The 19,983-nt window shown below is 46.2% G+C and overlaps 1 protein-coding gene across 2 annotated transcripts; it reads right to left on the bottom strand.

Annotated features, from left to right (window-relative positions):
- Positions 1–8,028: 8,028 nt before the first annotated feature.
- On the bottom strand, positions 8,029–17,382 carry CCDC194 (coiled-coil domain containing 194). 2 transcript variants are annotated; one of them, XM_053289003.1, is made up of 5 exons: positions 17,320–17,382; positions 16,759–16,855; positions 15,392–15,524; positions 11,354–11,483; positions 8,029–8,238 (listed from the first exon to the last, which is right to left on the bottom strand). In XM_053289003.1, the coding sequence occupies exons 2-5, from the start codon at positions 16,814–16,816 to the stop codon at positions 8,215–8,217; spliced, it is 345 nt and encodes a 114-aa protein (XP_053144978.1). In that variant the 5' UTR covers positions 16,817–16,855; positions 17,320–17,382; the 3' UTR covers positions 8,029–8,214. The 2 variants fall into 2 exon arrangements, with proteins under 2 accessions (XP_053144978.1, XP_053144979.1); XM_053289004.1 differs by having other exon boundaries at positions 11,400–11,483.
- Positions 17,383–19,983: the final 2,601 nt, after the last annotated feature.

Raw genomic sequence — 19,983 nt, 5'->3', positions numbered from 1 at the left:
TGTAACCTGCCCTGAGCCATTTTTGGAAGGGCGGTATAGAAATTGAAATAATAATAATAATAATAATAATAATAATAATAATAATAATAATAATATAGGCTACTTCTAAGTACCAGTCGCAGGGGGAGCAACCACAGGGGAGAGGGCGTGCCTTCATTTTTTGCCTCTGGGCTTCCCAGAGGCAAGTGGTGGGCCATTGTGAGAAAGGCTGTTGGGCTAGATGAGCCTGATCCAGAAGGGCTGTTCTTATGTTCTTAAGGCAGCCATCCACTCAAACCTCCCGGCATCCCAGTTGTCACCCTTCCAAAGGAAAGCCTTCTCCTCATACTCACCAGCCCATAACCACTGAATGGTAGGAGCGACTAGAGCAGAACAAGCAAGGCTGACCCCTGCTGGCTCTCTGAGGACCTGCATGGATGCAAGGAAATACATAGGAAGCTGCCATATACTGAGTCAGACCCTTGGTCCATCTAGCTCAGTATTGTCTACACAGACTGGCAGCGGCTTCTCTCAAGGTTGCAGGCAGGAATCTCTCTCAGCCCTATCTTGGAGATGCTGCCAGGGAGGAAACTTGAAACCTTTTGCTCTTCCCAGAGCGGCTCCATCCCCTAAAGGGAATATCTTGCAGTGCTCACACTTCTAGTCTCCCATTCAAATGCAACCAGGGTGGACCCTGCTTAGCTAAGGGGACAAGTCATGCTTGCTACCACAAGACCAGCTCTCCTCCCTTAGCATCTTGAGTTTAGCATCTTAGAAAAGCAAGCACTCTGCAATAATTTCACTAAGTAAAGTAAAGTGTGCCATCAAGTTGATTTCGACTCCTGGCGCCTACAGAGCCCTGTGGCTTTCTTTTGGTAGAATACAGAAGGGGTTGACCATTGCCTCCTCCCGCACAGTAGGAGATGATACCTTTCAGCATCTTCCCAATATAGTACCAGCAGAGATCCAAACCGGCAACCTTCTGCTTGTTAGTCAAACATGTCACTACCCCTACAGAAATCCCGTGAGACTGGCTATTCCCATTGTACAGGTAGGGATATGAAATGTCGAGAGGGGGAAACGTTTTGGGGAAAATTCCACAGGCAGACTGGGAATCTGGATCTCCTTGGTATGACTACAGCTGCCGCACTCACAATTCCACAGGGGTGTTATTCTGACAGATTAGACACCTTTTCAAATAAAAGGAAAGAACGGACTTTGAAAGGAAAAGGAAAAGAAAGGAAAGATGGAGGACTCTGATGAGCAAAGACAGCCTGAACCCAAACCTGTTTCCTGTGTCAATTATGAGGAGTGGCTTCAGCTGTCAAAACTGGGGGGCGATTCAGGAGGCTTTTGATCTCATTGCCTTTATTGCAGTAGATTAAGCAACAGAAGGCTGAACTTCCTCTCCCTTGAACTCCCCCCCCCATTTTGTGGGGTGCCTTTCCATAAGGGCACACAATAGTCACCTTGCTGAAGTTAAGCAGGATTTGGTGTGGTCATAAGAACATAAGAACAGCCCTGCTGGATCAGGCCCAAGGCCCATCTAGACCAGCATCTTGTTTCACACAGTGGCCCACCAGATGCTGCTGGAAGCCTACAGGCAGGAGTTGAGGGCATGCCCTCTCTCCTGCTGTTACTCCCCTGCAACTGGTACTCAGAGGCATCCTGCCTTTGAGGCTGGAGGTGGCCTATAGCCCTCCGACTAGTAGCCGATGATAGACCTCTCCTCCATGAAGTCATCCAAACCCCTCTTAAAGCCATCCAGGTGGTTGGCTGTCACCACATCTTGTGGCAGGGAATTCCACAAGTGGGTTATGCGTTGTGTGAAAAAGTACTTCTGTTTGTTGGCCCTAGATTTCCTGGCAATCAATTTCATGGGATGACCCCTGGTTCTAGTGTTATGGGAGAGGGAGAAGAATTTCTCTCTATCCACTTTCTCCATACCATGCATGATTTTATAGACCTCGATCATGTCTCCCTGCAGTCGTCTTTTTACTAAACTAAATAGCCCCAGGTGTTGTAGCCTTGCCTCATAAGGAAGGTGCTCTAGGCCCTTGATCGTCTGGGTTGCCCTCTTCTGCACCTTTTCCAGTTCTACAATGTCCTTTCTTAGATGTGGTGACCAGAATTGTACGGAAAACTCCAGGTGTGGCTTCACCATAGTTTTGTATAAGGGCATTATAATATTAGCTGTTTTATTTTCAATCCCCTTCCTAATGATCCCTAGCATGGAACTGGCCTTTTCCACAGCTGCTGCACATTGAGTGGACCCTTTCAACAAGCTGACCACCATGACCCCAAGATCCCTCTCCTGGTCAGTCACCGACAGCTCAGACCCCATCAGCGTATACTTGAAGTTGGGGTTCTTTGTTGCAATGTGCATCACTTTACACTTGCCAACAATGAACCACATTTGCCACTTTGTCGCCCACTCCCCCAGTTTGGAGAGATCCTTTTGGAGCTGCTCACAATCCGTTTTGGATTTCACTACCCGAAAGAGTTTGTTATCATCTGCTAATATGGCCACCTCACTGCAAATTTGGCCACCTCTGTTTGGACACCTCTGCAAATTTGGCCACCTCAATTCCTGGATGGGAGTGTGTGTGCTTGGGGATTGTGGGGAGCATTTATTATTATTATTATTATTACATTTATATTACATTTATATCCTGGGTGACTCTGGGCCAGAAGTGACTGGCCCAGAGTCACCCAGCTAGTTTCATGGCTGAATGGGGATTTGAACTCGGGTCTCCCCGGTCCTAGTCCAGCACTCTAACCACTACACCATGCTGGCTCAGTGGTATTGCCCCTGCTTTGCATGCAGAAGGTCTCTGGGTCAATCCCTGGCGGCATCTCCACATAGGATTGGGAGAGATAGATTGATTGAAACTATGGAGAGCTCTTGTCAGTCTGTGCAGAGCAAGCTGGAGTCATTACAAGTTATGACTCAGCATAAAGTAACTCGAGTTAGAACATTGTTATTTTATAAATGCAGGCATGACCACATCTGGACAGAATGTGCTTTGACATTTCATATGTAAACGGCATCCGGGGTCAAGAAATGTTGGCTCAGTTCACCAGCCAGACAAAATATTTTACTCGTCAGATGGTTCCCCGAGCTATGTTGGTACATTAGTCATTAGGATGCTTTTTCACTCATCATGGAAAAGTAGAGTAGTGGATTTCCTGAGTCCTGGGCATAGAAACATAGGAAGCGGCCATATTCTGAGTCAGACCATAGGTCCACGTCCAGCTAGCTCAGCATTGTCTTCACAGACTGGCAGCAGCTTCTCCAAGGGTGCGGGCAGGAATCTCTCTCAGCCCTATCTTGGAGATGCTGCCAGGGAGGGAACTTGGAACCTTCTGATCTTCCCAGAGCGGCTCCATCCCCTGAGGGGAATATCTTACAGTGCTCACACGTAGTCTCCCATTCAGATGCAACCAGGGTGGACAATGCTTCTGGATTGTATCTTTCCGTTCTATAGGTAAAAACTTGACCTCTTAGCAATCCTGACCCTAGCCTCTCAGGTAAATCCATTTTTTCTAGGAACAGACACATTTTGCCTTGGGATATACTAAACAGAAGTTCAAGCCCCATTCCTTTTAATGGAAAACTGCCCAAATGGGTACTCAGCGTAGTGTAGTGTTGCTGCTTACAGAGTTTCCTGCAGTACAACAGATCCCAGCAGTCTGTGCAGCAGAGATAGGAAGTACCAGTATAAACAGAGTCTCAGAGCCAGAGACAGGTAGGAAACAAAAGGTTTAGTAAAGACATTTAAGACGTTAATATAATTTACAACTTGGAGCTATTTTTTAACAGCCTCTGTGTGGGGCTGCCTTTGTACGTAGTCCGGAAACTGCAGTTAGTCCAGAATGCGGCAGCCAGGTTGGTCTCAGGGTCATCTTGGAGAGACCATATCACTCCCATCTTAAAAGATTTACACTGGCTGCCGATAGGTTTCTGGGCAGAGTACAAGGTTTTGGTTATAACCTATAAAGCCCTAAACAGCTTGGGCCCTGGGTTTTTAAGAGAACGCCTTCTTTGCTATGAACCACACTGCCCATTGAGATCATCTGGAGAGGTCCGTCTGCAGTTGCCACTGACCTGTCTGGTGGCTACTCAGGGATGGGACTTCTCCATAGCTGCCACGAGACTTTGGAACACACTTCCTGCTGAAATAAGAGCCTCCCCATCTCTGACAACTTCTAAAAAGGCAGTCAAGACACATTTGTTCACCCAGGCTTTTAATTAGACATTGTTTTAATTGTGTTTTAATTGTGTTTTAATAGTTTTAACGTTTTAAATGGTAATTGTTGAAATGTGTTAATCTTTTTATTGGTTGTTTTTATTGTCTTGTAAACTTGCGTTTGGGGTGGTATAAAATGTGATACATAATAAATAAATAAGCAAGAGAATACACAATTGGCAACTAAAGCAAACAATCACATCAGCACATCACTCTGGTTGGCAGCCACACAGCCTCTGAATATTAATACAGATGATCTGCACAATGAATGCAAATGATGGATGGACTGTACATTCTATGAAATTGTTATCAAATTGGATAAGGAAGATGATGCTATTAGATGAGCAAAATTGCTGCATTGTTTGGGAGCTCCAGTACATATCCCACCCCCCCACCCCAACTGCCAATGGGGAAAGCTACCATTTCCAAACTAAAGCTGCCTTAGAGAAGTGTTTCACTCCATACAGAAATGTTCTGATGGAATGGTTTAAGTTTAAACCTAGAATAAAAGCAACTGGTGAATCTGCAGATGCATATGTTAATGCATTTAGAAAATTATCTAAAGCCTGTGAATATAGAAGCCGATATGATCTGGCATCAAGTAGTGAGGAAATGCACATACAAAGGCTTATGAGACAAATATTTGCAGAAAGATGATCTGACATTAGAAAAAGCCATTAAAATTGTCCAGCTGTTTGAAAATTTGGTCTCTGGGTCATCTAGGAGAGACCATATTACTCCTGTGTTGAAAGAACTACACTGGCTGCCGATACGTTTCCAGGCAAAATACAAGGTGCTGGTTATTACCTATAAAGCCCTAAACAGCTTAGGCCCTGGGTATTTAAGAGAACGTCTTCTTTGCCATGAGCCCCACCGCCTGTTGAGATCATCTGGAGAGGTTTGTCTGCAGCTGCCGCCAGCTTGTTTGGCAGCTACTTGAGAACAGGCCTTCTCCGTTGCAGCTCCTGGACTTTGGAATGTGCTCCCCATTGAAATAAGAGCCTCCCCATCTCTGGCAGCTTTTAAAAAGGTACTGAAGATACATTTATTCACCCAGGTTTTTAATAAGATTTATAGTTTAAACATTGTTAATACTGGGTTTTAAATTTTTAAAATGATTTTAATCGTTAATTGTTTTGATGTTTTAAATGATTTTCATTGTAAACTGTCCAGAGATGCAGGTTTTGGGCAGCACAGAAATATTTTAAAATAAATAAATGCATAAAATGCACAAGAAGAATGCCACTTAATGTCTGCACTAAATAGTGAGTCTGCAGACACTTCTGTTAACCGTGACACTCATCAAGTAAAGACCAAATGATTTGTTAGAACTTCCAGGGATGCAGCATTCCATGATAACATTCTTCGGAGCAAATCAGATTCTTCCTTTGAACTTGTCAGCACTCAAGAGGGCAGTGTTTTGATTAGAAATGTCAAACATCTGAGAAAAGTTCCATCATCGCAACCAAATTGTGATGATTTAGCACTCCTGGGTTGAAAGAACTACACTGGCTGCCGGTACGTTTCCAGGCAAAATACAAGGTGCTGGTTATTACCTATAAAGCCCTAAACAGCTTAGGCCCTGGGTATTTAAGAGAGCGTCTTAAACTCAGGTGTGAACACTCCTGGGATGCAGGCCACTGAGGAACTTTCCGAGAACAGTGAAAGCAGAACAGCTGATGAAACTGATACTCTGCATGTGGAACCTACAGCCTGAGGTTTCAAACTTGAGTTTGGGAAGGGAAGCCTCGGGTCGCTTTTCTGATGGGACTGGTGTTTCACAAATTCGGACGTACAGGAGAGACAACCTCAAGCTCCTTTAACTCTAGTTTCCCGTTATGTGCGAATGAGTCCAATGACTGGTCAGAAACAAAAGGCTTAGGAAATCTGTTAAGTTAAATGTTGTTATTTAAGACTTTAATATAATTTACAACTCTGGAGCTATTCGTCAAAGATGGAACAAGACAGTACACCACACCCAGGTACCCCTTCTCCATATGCAGCGTTCTTGATGCTGGCAACACTGTTGAACCAACCTTTTTCTGTGTTGCAATAAGACGGTTATAATCCTACGCCTCACTAGATGGCAGCATCTTGACTCCTCTAGCTGTCTTGCAGTCTTCTGAACTCCCAAGTCACTTGCTAGCTCACTACAAATCCCAGCATGCTGTCAGAAGAGCACGAAGCTGTCTCCTAGGGCAAAGCTGCACAACTTCAGCCCTCCAGCGGTTTCTGGACTACAGCTCCCATCACCCCTTGCCACAGTGGCCAATAGTCAGAGATGATAGGAGTTGTAGTCCAACATCTGCAGGAGGGCCGAAGTTGTGCAGCTCTCTATGCTAGGGTCTCCAAGCCTTGGCTGCTGAACTTCTGAGGTAGGTTCTTTTGCTCCGTTCTCAGTTTTTCCGAATCACCTCCAAAACACAATTAGGAGAGAACTGTAGTAGGACTGTAGTTTGCAAGCATGATCACTGGCTCTAGGGGTGTGCACAGAACTGGTTTGGGTGGTTCGGTCTGAATTCGAACCGAATTTGAACCGAATCGCCAGTCAGAGAGCTGGTTTGGTCGAACCTGCTGACAACCCAGTCCGGTCGGTCGAACTGGGTTGAACCTCTGTGTCCCAGTTTGAGGGGCTCTATTTGTAAAGGGGAAGCCAGCAAGGGAAGGGGAATCCTGCCTCTAAAAGGTTTCTAAGGGCGGCCTGGGGGGCGGGGGAGAAGAGCACCTTTTCAGTGGTGGCTCCTCTAAACCCTGCTGGCACTCGCTCCCAGCAGCAACTCTCCCTGTTCCGGCCTCTGCATCAGAATAGCCCAAGCACCACAGATCCCCGCTTCGGCGGGTGGGGGGGGGAGCACTCGTGGGATTTAAAGGAGTCACTGCCGAAAAGGTGCTCCCCCCGCCCCCCGGCCACCCTTAGAACCTTTGCAGAGGCAAGATTCCCCTTCACAAGCAGAGCCCCTCAAACTGGGTCAAACCAGTCCCAGTCTGGTTTGAACTCGGACAGCTGCCTTTTTTTTTTTTTTAAAGCTCAGTCTGGTCTGAGTTTGAACCTGATTTGGCACTCCCCTAACTGGCTACATGTGTGCAGTTTTGTGCCTTCAATATGCAGAAGCTGTTTGGAAGCATCTCAAGACTATCGGTTTTTGTTATGTGAGCCATAAAGGAGCCAAAGCAAATCTCTTAGGGGAAAAACCCCAATCACTTGTTTCTGCATCAGGCCAGCCCATCTCCACACACTGGATATATCTTAGATCGGGCTTTATGCACAGAACTTCCACATGTAGAACGTGCATGCTGGATCGGTATCCTGTCTGAGGGGTACAGATCCTTCTGAGAGCATCTTATCAACACTGAGCGTAAGATCCTTCAGAGACCCTCAATGGGGTTTGCACAGCACCCTATTACTCACTACACCAGTAGCAGCTGGTGGGCACTGGGGCTGGAGCGGTGGGGTGGGGTGGGAGAGAGCCCAGTCGCCAAAGCAGGGACCTCCCCCTGTACTTTTAAGGGGTGATTCGATTTCAAATCACTCAAATTCAAGTCAGAATGTGAATCGATTTGCACATCCCTACTTTGAATGTTGAGCCAGAGGCCTTTTGCTGTGTGCTGTTCTTCTGATTACCTCTTGAAGAAAGGTGTGTACATAATATTAACTCCAGTCAAGGTGCTGACAATGTTTGGGCACCTTGAGGTTAAATTTGCAATGTATGTCTTCTAGCACAGTTGAGGAGGACATTTCAAGGGGGGAATAAAAAGAAACCTGGGTGACTGGGTGACAAATCCACATTTTTATTCAGCATGAAATTACAGCCTAACATATCTGATTCTTTCCTCATGAGCCGTTTCCCTCAGAGGCCCTTGTTTTCCCCCAAAGCACAAGAGAGTCTAGTGTGTGTTTAAATCGGTAGTTCCAGTTTTGGACGGAAAAAAGAGGTGATAAAACTGCCTTTCAATTCCTCCTCTTCAAAGGCTCTGATAAATTCCTCTAGAGGAAGATTTTCAGCCCTTCCTGAAATGGAGAAAGAGAGCTATTTAACACAACACAATACAACACACTGTGTGTAGGCAAACAAGAATGACCCAGAAGCTTAAAACATTAACTCCTGCCTAATTTATTGTAACTCATTTTATAAATTTGAATATTCCAGATTCTAAAAGACTAAAGAGCTTTTCTAAACCCAGGTGGGAAGGAACCTTGTAGGAAGCAAGCAAACTGTTGCAGGGTCGTTTTTATGGAGCAAGCAAACTGTTGCAGGGTAGACTGAAGGATTTGGGTGCGAATTTGACCTCTGCTATGAACATAAGAACAGCCCTGCTGGATCAGGCCCAAGGAAGCCCATCTAGTCCAGCATCCTGTTTCACACAGTGGCCCACCAGATGCCATTGGGAGCCTACAGTCAGGAGTTGAGGGCATGCTCTCTCACCTGCCATTACTCACCTGCAACTGGTACTCAGAGGCACCCTGCCCTTGAGGCAGGAGGTGGCCTACAGCCCTCCGACTAGTAGCCATTGATAGACCTCTGCTCCATGAAGTCATCCAAACCCCTCTTAAAGCCATCCAGGTTGTTGGCTGTCACCACATCCTGAGGCAGAGCGTTCCACAAGTGGATCACGCGTTGTGTGAAAAAGTACTTCCGTTTGTTGGTCCTAGACCTTCTGGCAATCACTTTCATGGAGTGACCCCTGGTTCTAGTGTTGTGTGAGAGGGAAAAGAATCTCTCTCTCTCCACTTTCTCCACACCATGCATGATTTCATAGACCTCTATCATGTCTCCAGAGTGGGCAACTCTTACATTGCAAGAAAAGGCGTCATGGCACCATGCTTTTTGTCTCAGGCTGAAAAACTTCAAGATTGATTGATTGGATTTCTATACTGCCCTTCCAAAAATGACTCAGGGCGGTTTACACAGAGAAATAATAAATAAAAAAGATGGTTCCCTGTCCCCAAAGGGTTCACAATCTAAAAAGAAACATAAGATAAACACCAGCAACAGTCACTGGAGGTACTGTGCTGGGGGTGGATAGGGCCAGTCTTGCTTTCTCTTCACACAGAGCTGGTCAATTCTCTCTAATTATAGAACAACTTTCACTTCCAAGTTGGTTGTTTTGGGATTAAAATAGGAAAAATCCTATTTTTCCTCACTCTTATGCTTGTAGTGTCCAGCTATAACTACAGGTGAAACTCGGAAAATTAGAATATCGTGCAAAAGTCCATTCATTTCAGTAATGCAAATTAAAAGGTGAAACTGATATATGAGACAGATGCATTACATGCAAAGCGAGATAAGTCAAGCCTTAATTTGTTATAATTGTGATGATCATGGCGTACAGCTCATGAAAACCCCAAATCCACAATCCCAGAAAATTAGAATATTACATGGAACCAAGAAGACAAGGATTGAAGAATAGAACAATATCGGACCTCTGAAAAGTATAAGCATGCATATGTATTCAGTACTTGGTTTGCGCCCCTTTTGCAGCAATTACTGCCTCAATGCGGCGTGGCATGGATGCTATCAGCCTGTGGCACTGATGAGGTATTATGGAAGACCAGGATGCTTCATTAGTGGCCTTCAGCAATTTTGCATTGTTTGGTCTCATGTCTCTCATCCTTCTCTTGGCAATGCCCCATAGATTCTCTTATGGGGTCAGGTCAGGCGAGTTTGCTGGCCAGTCAAGCACAGTACACTGTATACTTTTCAGAGGTCCGATATTGTTCTATTCTACAATCCTTGTCTTCTTGGTTCCATGTAATATTCTAATTTTCTGGGATTGTGGATTTGGGGTTTTCATGAGCTGTATGCCATGATCATCACAATTATAACAAATTAAGGCTTGACTTATCTCGTTTTGCATGTAATGCGTCTGTCTCATATATCAGTTTCACCTTTTAATTTGCATTACTGAAATTAATGGACTTTGGCACGATATTCTAATTTTCCGAGTTTCACCTGTAGTTTATAACCTAAAATGAACAGGTGAAGAACATAGGAAGCTGCCTTCTACTGCGTCAGACCGTTGGTCCATCTGGCTCAGTATTGTCCACACAGACTGGCAGCGGCTTCTCCAAGGTTCCAGGCAGGAGTCTCTCTCAGCCCTGTATGGAGATGCCAGGGAGGGAACTTGGGACCTTCTGCATGCAAGCATTCGGGTGCTTTCCCAGAGCGGCCCCATACCCTCAGGCGAAGATCTTCCAGTGCTCACACATGTAGTCTCCCATCCCGATGTAGACCAGGGAAGACCCAGCTTAGCAAAGGGGACAATTCATGCTTGCTACTACAAGACCAGCTCTCCTTCCAGTTCTTTAAATTTCATTGCAATATAGATTTTCCTTCTTTGTCTTTTCCAATTTTTAAAAAATGCAACTTAAAAAATAATTTAAAATAAAGAAACCTATTTGAATGTCAGCACCCGCTCTAGGAACACCCCTGTGGTTGTCTGAGCATGTACAGAGTCCCCATTGCTCCTTCCTATAAGCAACTTCTGTTTCGGCACACACTGACCGTTAGGGGAAGGGGTCTTTTTGGAGCGCAAGAGGCAGTCACTGCCCTAACAGGTCTCCTTTCTCATCATAACCTCTTTCTCTCGGTAGGTTTCTCTCAGCTCTCTTTTCATGGTAGTGGTGTGTTGTTGAGTCAATCAGTTAATTGATTCCACACATAACTTTGTTAGACGCCAGGTAAAGACCTTTTTTGTTCACCCAGGCCTTTTAAATTCTGATTTTCAGATCTGATCTGATTGTATTTTTAACTAAATTCTAAAATGAGTTTTTAAACTGTTTTGTATTATATTTTCTTTTCTCCCTTTTTGTCTGTTAGATTGTGAGCCCTTTGGGGACAGGGATCCAACTTATTGATTTATTATTTCTCTGTGTAAACCGCCCTGAGCCATTTTTGGAAGGGCGGTATAGAAATTGAATGAATTAATTAATTAATGTTATCATTGAATGTATTATGTGTTGTTATTGCATGTTTTACTCCCAGGTTGTGAGCTGCCCAGAGAACAATTTGTTATGGGGCGGCTAAACAAATAACGTTTATTATTATGTATTAATTGAATCTATTACGGCCACAGACCAGCAAACCCCCCCCCCCCCCCCGAACCTGCGTCTCTCCAAAACTTACAAGCACGAACATAACGCAAAAGCTCGCCAGACCCCACAATAAGTACCGGAACGGATGGCACCTGCGGCGGGTGGAGGAGCGGGCTCCAAGCTGGCGCCGGAGGGAGGCGATCTCAGCCAAGTAGCTCTGCCTGAGGAGAGAGGGGCAGGAGAGAGGACTCAGTAAAAGGGAAAAGCACACCCTCAAAGCCCAAGGAAGGAACTTGCAGACTGTGCCGGGAAGAACCTTCCAATCTCTTGGAGGGAAAGCCATTCCGAAAGAATAGAGTCGGCTTCAGTTATGGGCTACATTGGCTCAATGGACCCTCCATGTCCAGAGGCAGTCTACCGGGGGAGGTTCTTCCTTTGCTAGGTCTGCATAAACCTGCCCTCTACAAAGCCAGGCCCTTAGTCCATCTAGTTGAGTATTGTCTGCAGCTTAAGTGGCGCAGCAGGGAAATGCTTGACTAACAAGCAGAAGGTTGCTGGTTCGAATTCCCGCTGGTACTATATCGGGCAGTAGCGATAGAGGAAGATGCTGAAAGGCATCATGTCATACTGCGTGGGGGGAGGCAATGGTCAACCCCTCCTGTATTCTACCAAAGAAAACCACAGGGCTCTGTGGGCACCAGGAGTCGAAATCGACTTGATGGCACACTTTTACGTTTACAGCTCTCCAGGGTTTCAGACTCTGATCTTTTCCAGCCCTACTTGGAGATGCTGCTAGAGACTGAACCTGGGACCTCATGCATGCAAAGCAGATGCTTTTCTACTGAGCGACCGTCTCTCCCCTGTCTACAGTTACCATCTAGGATAGTTAGGAATGGAACCTCCATGTTCAGGGGCAGTGTAGCTGACAGTCAGCTGTGGGCGGTAGGCAACAAGGGAGGTGGGTCACTGCCATTATTCTGCTCGTGGGCTTCCCAGAGGCCTCTGCTTGGCCACAGTGGGGAAGAATACATATGCGATGAATATTTATATCCCGCTTTTCAAGAGGTATATAAATACATAAAGAGGGTGCTGGGATAGAGGGACACTTTTAACAAGGGCTCTTTTGCACAGCTCTACGAAAAATAAACTGTACAGGCCTGCTGCTTGTTCCCAAGGAGTCCAAATCTGTCAAAGCCTGGTGTAAAACACCACAAACTGAAACAAAACCAACACATTCAAACAATTTGAAATTGAAAAACCATGTTAAATTCTCCAAGTCTAATTAAAAGCCTTCAATGAACAAGTGGGTCTTAACAGCCTTTTTCAAAACGCTCAGAGATGGGGAGGCCCTTCTTTCAGCAGGGAGTGCATTCCAAGGGCTCCAGGAGGCAACGGAGAAAGCCCCTCCCTGAGTCGCCACCAGGCAAGCTGGTGGCAACTGCTGATGGACCTCCCCAGATTATCTCAATAGGCGGCGGGGCTCAGAACGAAGAAGGCGTTCTCTTAAATACCCAGGATCTAAGCGGGTTGGGGTTTTATAGGTTATAACTAGGGATGTGCACGAACCTGTTCGGAAGCCCTTTTACGGGCCTCTGTACTGGTTCGAACTCTGGGTGGTTTGAAGGTGGAGGGATTACTTTTAGTGTGGGGGAGGGTGTGCACTTACTCCACCCCCCTGTGCGCATTTTCCCTGCCAGCACTCACTTAGAAACAGGTCCATCATGGCAGCAGCATACCTCCCTGCAACCCTGTCCTCTTCTCGGACTGGAAGTCAGCGGAAGTAGACCGCGCGTGTGTGCATGTCAGGTGTGTGCCCGCACACGTTGGGTTTGCGCACACGCCAATGTGCACATGCATACGGGCTATTTATTTATTTATTTATTTATCTATTTATTTGAAACATTTGAAATACCGCCCACTCCGAAGACTCTGGGCGGTGTACAAAAACAAGCAAAACAAGACAGCATTAAAATTACATTCTAAATAAAACTAAGGTAACTAACGGGGCGGGGGCGGATAGATAAACTGCAGGGTAAAAGCCGGGCGAAAGAGAAAAGTCTTCAATAAAGATTTAAAATCCGCTTACTTCTGGTCCGAGGAGAGGATGGTGTGGCAGGGAAGCATGCGGCCGCACCGGTTTCCGAGTGAGTGCCGGCGAGGGAAACGTGGCGGGGGGAAACGTAGCAGCAGGGGTGGGGAGTGAACCCTCCCCCTCCTTCGAACCGGCCCCCTCCAGTTCTATGCACATCCCTAGTTATAACCAGCACTTTGTATTTTGCCCAGAAATATGCTGGTAGCCAGTATTGTTCTTTTCATATAGGTGTAATGTGGTCTCTTTGAGATTATTAATTATTATATTATTATTATGAACTGTTTCTATTACTATTATTTCTACGAACTGTTATTAATTATTATTATTATTTCTTGTTTACACAGTCAGACAGGTGTTATTGACTGGTTTGTTTTATCCAGACATTGAGTCCTTCCCAAGGACCTGGGATGCCAGAATTTTATTGTCAGTTGTTATAGATATCGTCGCAGAATATAGGCTGTTCCCAGTAAAGCTGCTTTTTGTAATTGGCTGATGGTGATTTCTGTGGCCCCTATGGTGTTGAGGTCTCTTCAAGGTCTTTTGGAACTGCACCCAGGGTGCCAATTACCACTGGGATTATTTGGGTCTTCTTCTGCCACAGCCTTTCAATTTCAATTTGTAGTTCTTTGTATTTGGTGGTTTTTTCTATTTCTTTTTCTTCTATTCTGCTATCCCCTGGTATTGCAATGTCGATTATTTTCACTTGTTTTTCTTTCTTCTCGACTACAGTTATATCTGCTGTATTGTGTGGCAGATGTTCGTCCATTTGTAGTCGGAAGTCCCAAAATATTTTTACATCTTCATTTTCTACAACCTTTTCAATTTTATGGTCCCACCAATTTTTGGCTACAGGTAGCTTGTATTTTTTGCAGATGTTCCAGTGTATCATCCCTGCTACCTTGTTATGCCTTTGTTTGTAGTCAGTCTATGCAGTCTTTTTACAACAGCTGATTAGGTGGTCCACTGTTTCATCTGCTTCTTTACAAAGGCGGCACTTGCTGTTTGTGGTTGATTTTTTGACTTTTGCTCTTATTTTATTTATTTATTTGATTTATATACCGCCCTTCCGAAATGGCTCAGGGTGGTTTACAATTAAAACAGAAAACATTAAAAACAATTAAAACAGAGATACAAATATAAATGCCAATTTAAAACAACTTAAAAAACAATTAAACTATCAAAACAATTAAAACCCTGAAAACCAGGTATTAAAACAATTTAAACTGATTAAAAACCCTGAAAGGCCAGGCCAAACAGATAGGTTTTAAGGGCTCTCTTGAAGGACAGTAAAGAGTCAAGATTACGAATTTCCGCCGGGAGTGCATTCCACAGTCCAGGAGCAGCTACAGAGAAGGCCCGCCTCTGAGTCGTCACCAAACGAACCGGTGACAACCGGAGACGGACCTCCCCAGATGACCTTAACATGCGGTGGGGATCATGTAAAAGAAGGCGCTCTCTAAGATATCTCGGACCCAAGCTGTTCAGGGCTTTAAAGGTAATAACCAGCACTTTGTATTTGGCCCGGAAACTTATTGCATTTGTTCTTAGTGCCTGTTCTTGTGCAGCCAGTATTAAACCCTCTGTTTCTTTAAAGTTGCCATTCTTAAGCCGTCTACAGTTGTTATTATTATTATTATTATTAATTCGATTTCTATACCGCCCTTCCCAAATTGACTCAGGGCGGTTTACAGAGACAAATAATAAATAAATAAGAGGGATCCCTGTCTCCAAAGGGCTCACAATCTAGCCAAGAGACAGAAAATAGACACCAGCCACAGTCACTGGAGGTCCTGTGCTGGGGCTGGATAGGGCCGGTTACTCTCCCCCTGCTCAATAAAGAGAACCACCACTTTAAAAGGTGCCTCTTTGCCAAGTGAGCAGAGATGCCCCAGAGACCAACCTGGCTGCCGCATTTTGCACCAGCTGCAGTTCCTGGATGACCTACAGAGGCCGCCCCGCATAGAGCGCATTGCAGCAGCAGTGGAACCCACACAGAGCACATGTCACCCTTTCCCCTTGGACGGGGCCTCTACTCACACGCTCTCCTGGAGGGCACCTTGCTGGGCCTGGCAGTGCTGCTTCTCTGCCTTGGCAGCCTCCTGCTCTCCTTGGGCGGCCTCCAACCGCTGCTGAAGCCCGGCCACCTCTTCTTGCCACTGGGCCATCTCCGCTGCAAGGGCGCGAGGAAGAACAGAGGACATGCTTAGAAAGGTCAAACGTTCTCTCCTTCGACACTTCCCCCTGGGGTTGGGGGGTTCCAGGTTTCTTGGGGCTCTTTCTGAAGGGGAATGGATGGATTAAGAACTCCCCCCTGCCCTGTTCCACTTTTCATTTCCAAATTTTGGGAAATGTCCTGGGCATGTAGTGTTTGACGCTCTTATCATTTCCTGATTTCAATGCTCAGGAGCACATGTGCACCCATGAAAAGGCCATGCATAGAGAATTTGGCTGGAATCACAGACACCACCGCATTCATATGTGTCTGTCTGTCTCTGCAGGATTAGACCCACACCCATGTGCACTGGAAATGTCATGGGGCAAAGAGATGTCAGTAAGCCTTTACTGATTCAGCAGGAGTGGTGAGATGCCTATTTAATTCCTTAGTATGTTTAAACCTCTTAGGATTTGCTCAATTAACCTATTTCTAATGTAGATCAAATAAAATGTTGACTTGATTTCGTGTGTGTGTGTGTGTGTGTGTGTGTGTGTGTGTGTGGTTCACTTTCTGGGCAGGGGGCAAACAGCAGGTCAGGACCCAATAAACCCATAGCTAAAAGCTGGCCACAAGGGATGTGTGAGCCAGCTTGGAATCAAGACAGCTCACGTTTGAACTGGTTTGAAGGCTCAACCTTGAACCGAACCAGCTTCAGACAGTTCGGATTGGCTCGAAGACCTGCTGGTAAAGTGGAATCCAGTGAGGATTTCCCATTACTGATAAAGGGGCAGGGGGGCTTCCCTAAGTGTATAGGGGAGTGAAAAATACTTGCATGTCAAGTTGGTGGCCATGGGGCGGGGGCATGGCAGCTCCCCTCACCCCTGCCAGCCTCCCTGCTGAGTGTCCAGGGCTGGCTGCAGCGCCCTGTGTGCAGGCATGGAGGCCATTTTAGTGACCTCTGTGCATGCACACAGGCCCTTTGCATGACCAAGGGCCATTCCCACCCCCCCACACACTGGATCCCCCTTTATATGTAGTCCTTCGAGCCAATCGGAACCGGTTCGTTTCGAGCTTGAACCGGGAACCGATTCAGAGGGGGCAAAACCAAGCTGATTCAGTTCGGTTCAAATCCGGTTCGGATTCAAACAGAACCAAGGAACCCAGTTTTGTGCACATCCCTCCTGGCTACTGGGGAAAACCAGGAATTAAAAATCCCAACACTGAAACCCACTTTGTCCGTCAGTCTCACCCTGCAAGATGCCGTTGCGGCTGCCTATCTCTGTGCCTTCAGCCTGCAAGGCCCACATCTCGTGGCGAAGGGTTGACAAGCTGGCATCCAAGCGGGTCTGCAAGAGAGGAGGGCGTGCACAGTGTCAAGGGCAGGGGGAAAGGTCTCAAGCAAGTGCTTTCAGGTCATGCTCTCATTAAATAGGGTCCTTATAATTTGATATCAGTTAATTTCAGTATTAGATGGTCTGCATCATTAATGCAGAGGCAAGAAAGAACCAAATACTGCTGTGAATGGCCCACACACAGCCCTCGGTATGAAAGCCGGGTAGAGTTGCCATCCCTCCTGAAATTCTGGGTTTTACTCGGATTTTAAGCATCTCACCCAGATTGCTTAGCCCACCCAGATTTGCCCAGCTTTCAGCTTTCATTTTTTTTAAAAAAAGTTAAGCTCCAGCCCTTGTAGAAGCGGAGCTATGGAGCAAAACATGCAGTCACTATTCTGCTCCGAAATTATTTTCAAAGCCAATTTGCATAATATGCAAATTAGCCACTCAGATTTGGAGAGCCAGAACATGCCAACCCTTAAGCTGGGAAACGAGGCGTTCAGAACCAGGGAGGATTCTTTTCCTCAGCAAAGAAGGCCAGAACTCTAGTCCCCAGAATCCAGAAGGGCACACCTTCATCTCTTCATCTCTTGCCTGCAGGGGCGGAGCCACCATTGGGTGAATGGGTTCAAAGAACCCAGGCCACCACCAATCAGGGGCCGCGAGTGTGGCCGCAGACATGCCCCGCCCCCATGACTGACGTCAGACACCGTTTGTGTGTGTGTGCATGATTTTGGTCCCAAACTAGTCCCGTTTGGAGCCGAAATCAGCCCGTGCTGCCCTGGCAGTGTGGCCGGAGTGACTCTCCCTGCCTTAAAGGCAGGGAGAGCTGCTGCTGGTCTCGCTGCCAATGCAGCAGGGCTGATCGATCTCCCTCCCAAATGGAGCCACACAGCAGGGAGCGTTGCTCTGGCTCACGATGCCCAATGAGCGCAGGCCGATCTTCCTTACAAATGGGGCTGCACGGCCTCGTTTGGGAGGGAGACCACGTCTCCCACATCTGACGTCAGATGTAGGGGCGTGGCTAGCCGGGCCCCTGTGTCTGACATCAGATGCAGGGGGTGGGGCCAGAGGGCCACGGCGGCAGCCTCACACAGGCCGCCACCAGCCTCTCTACGCTCCTGCTTGCCTATGAGCTTTCCAGAGGCATCTGGTGGGCTGCTGTGGGAAACAGGATGCTGGACTAGATAGGCTACCTTGGGCCTGATCCCGCAGGGCTGTTCTTATGTCCTTAAGGAGGATAATTTTTTAAGCAGTGGTGAAAGCAATGCACTCTGCAGCTGCTCAGAGGCCCCCTCCACGTCCCCAAGCCCGCTCTACTCCTCTGCCTTCTACTGCCTCCTCCAGCTGCAGAGGAAGCTCCTTGAGAGGACAATGGCTGGCGGTGATTGAATTTCCAGACTTTCCCTAGTTGCCCGTCTTGTTTTTCTCTCTCCAGGAAACGCTTTAATTACACCCATCTACATTCCTCCGAGTGGCCTCAAGGTCTTCCTGCCAGGGTTGCCAGCTCTGCTTGAAGCTGTTTTCAGAGGTTCCCCACTCTCCATTCTAGAGTTGCCATGCCCCCTAGAATTTTGGGTTTCACCCGGATTGTAAGCATCTTACCCAGATTCACCGGGATTTCTGCTTTCATTTTTTAAAAAGGCAAAACCCCCCCCCAAAAAACAAAAACCCAAATAAAAAGGGAAAGGAAAGGAAAGGGAGAAAGAAAAAAAAAGCTACGCTCTATTCCTTCTAGAAGCAGAGTTGTGGAGCAAAATGTTGCAGCCACTATTCTGCTCAAAAAACATGTTCAAGCCAATTTACATAATATGCAAATTAGGCACCCATCAATAAAAAGTATGTGTAAAAAAAACAAATTAGGCACCCGGATTGGGAGAGCCAGAATATGGCAACCCTACCCCATTCCACCTGCCACCCCCCAATATTTTTCACAATATGAAGCCATTCCGATCTCAAATAGTTTCCCGGAGATGGATGCAGGTACCTGGAGACGCCAGGCCAGTCCTACCAGCAGCTTTTTTTTTTTTTTTTTTAAAGTCTAGAGATGGATGTCCAACTCTAAAAGGCTATCCGGAGGCGGCTAAATTATACATGCCGTGTGCTTGAATAAGGCTCTCTGGAGGACGGGTGTGTCCTGGGTCTAAGTATAAGGCATCCTCTCTGGGCCTGCTTTGCTGTCTCACCTACCAAAAATCTTTTTAAAAAATAAGGTTTCTAACAAAAAGGATTGTTTTCAGAGCATTTGCAACACTGCCGTTTCTACAGGAGAAGTCAACATCCCAGCAGGAAACCAGTTTACATGTATACAGTGGAGACAGAAACACCTGAGTTCTTACTGCGGGCAAAAGTGGTGGAGAATCACAATTAGGAATGTGGGGTGCAGTTTAGAAGACTGCATCCAGTCTTGGTCTCTGCAGCTCAGAAAGAATATTAACGTTGTGCTGTCAAGTCGGTTTCGACTCCTGGAGCCCACAGAGGCCTGTGGTTGTCTTTGGTAGAATACAGGAAGGATTTGCCATTGCCTCCTCCCGCACAGTGTGAGATGTTGCCTTTCAGCATCTTCCTATATCGCTGCTGCCTGAAATAGGCGTTTCCCATAGTCTGGGAAATGTACCAGCAGGGATTTGAACCGGCAATCTCTTGCTCCCTAGGCAAGTTGCTTCCCTGCTGTGCCAGTAGGTAGCTCAGAAAGAATATTAGAGAGCTGGAAAGGTTCAAAAGAGGGTGACCAAAATGAATGGGGCCGGGGTGGGGGTGAGTGGAGAACTTTTCCTACAAAGAAAGGCAAATGCATCTGCAGCTTTTTTTTGGTGGAGGGGAGGAAATTAAAGGGAGATGCGAGAGAGGTTTATAAAAGAATGCATAGGAAAGAGAGAAGTCCCTCCCCCATAATCCTAGAATTTGGGGTGTCTTCCGGTTCTACAGGAACAGATCTGAGACAAACGTGTTATTTAGAGGCTTTATACATTGCATTTCAATAATAAAATTAATAATAATAATAATAATAATAATAATAATAATCATATATTTAAATCTTTCAAAACAGTTTACATAGCCAAAAAGAATGAAGAAATGGTTCTCTGCCCCAAAGGATTTACAGTCTAAAAAGAAACCCAAGGGAAATCTCGGCAACAGCC

The sequence above is a fragment of the Hemicordylus capensis genome, chromosome 2 (genome assembly GCF_027244095.1).
Source record: "Hemicordylus capensis ecotype Gifberg chromosome 2, rHemCap1.1.pri, whole genome shotgun sequence".
Classification (NCBI taxonomy): domain Eukaryota; kingdom Metazoa; phylum Chordata; class Lepidosauria; order Squamata; family Cordylidae; genus Hemicordylus; species Hemicordylus capensis.
The sequence above is the reverse complement of the archived record's forward strand: the minus strand, read 5'-3'. Positions and strand labels throughout refer to the sequence as shown.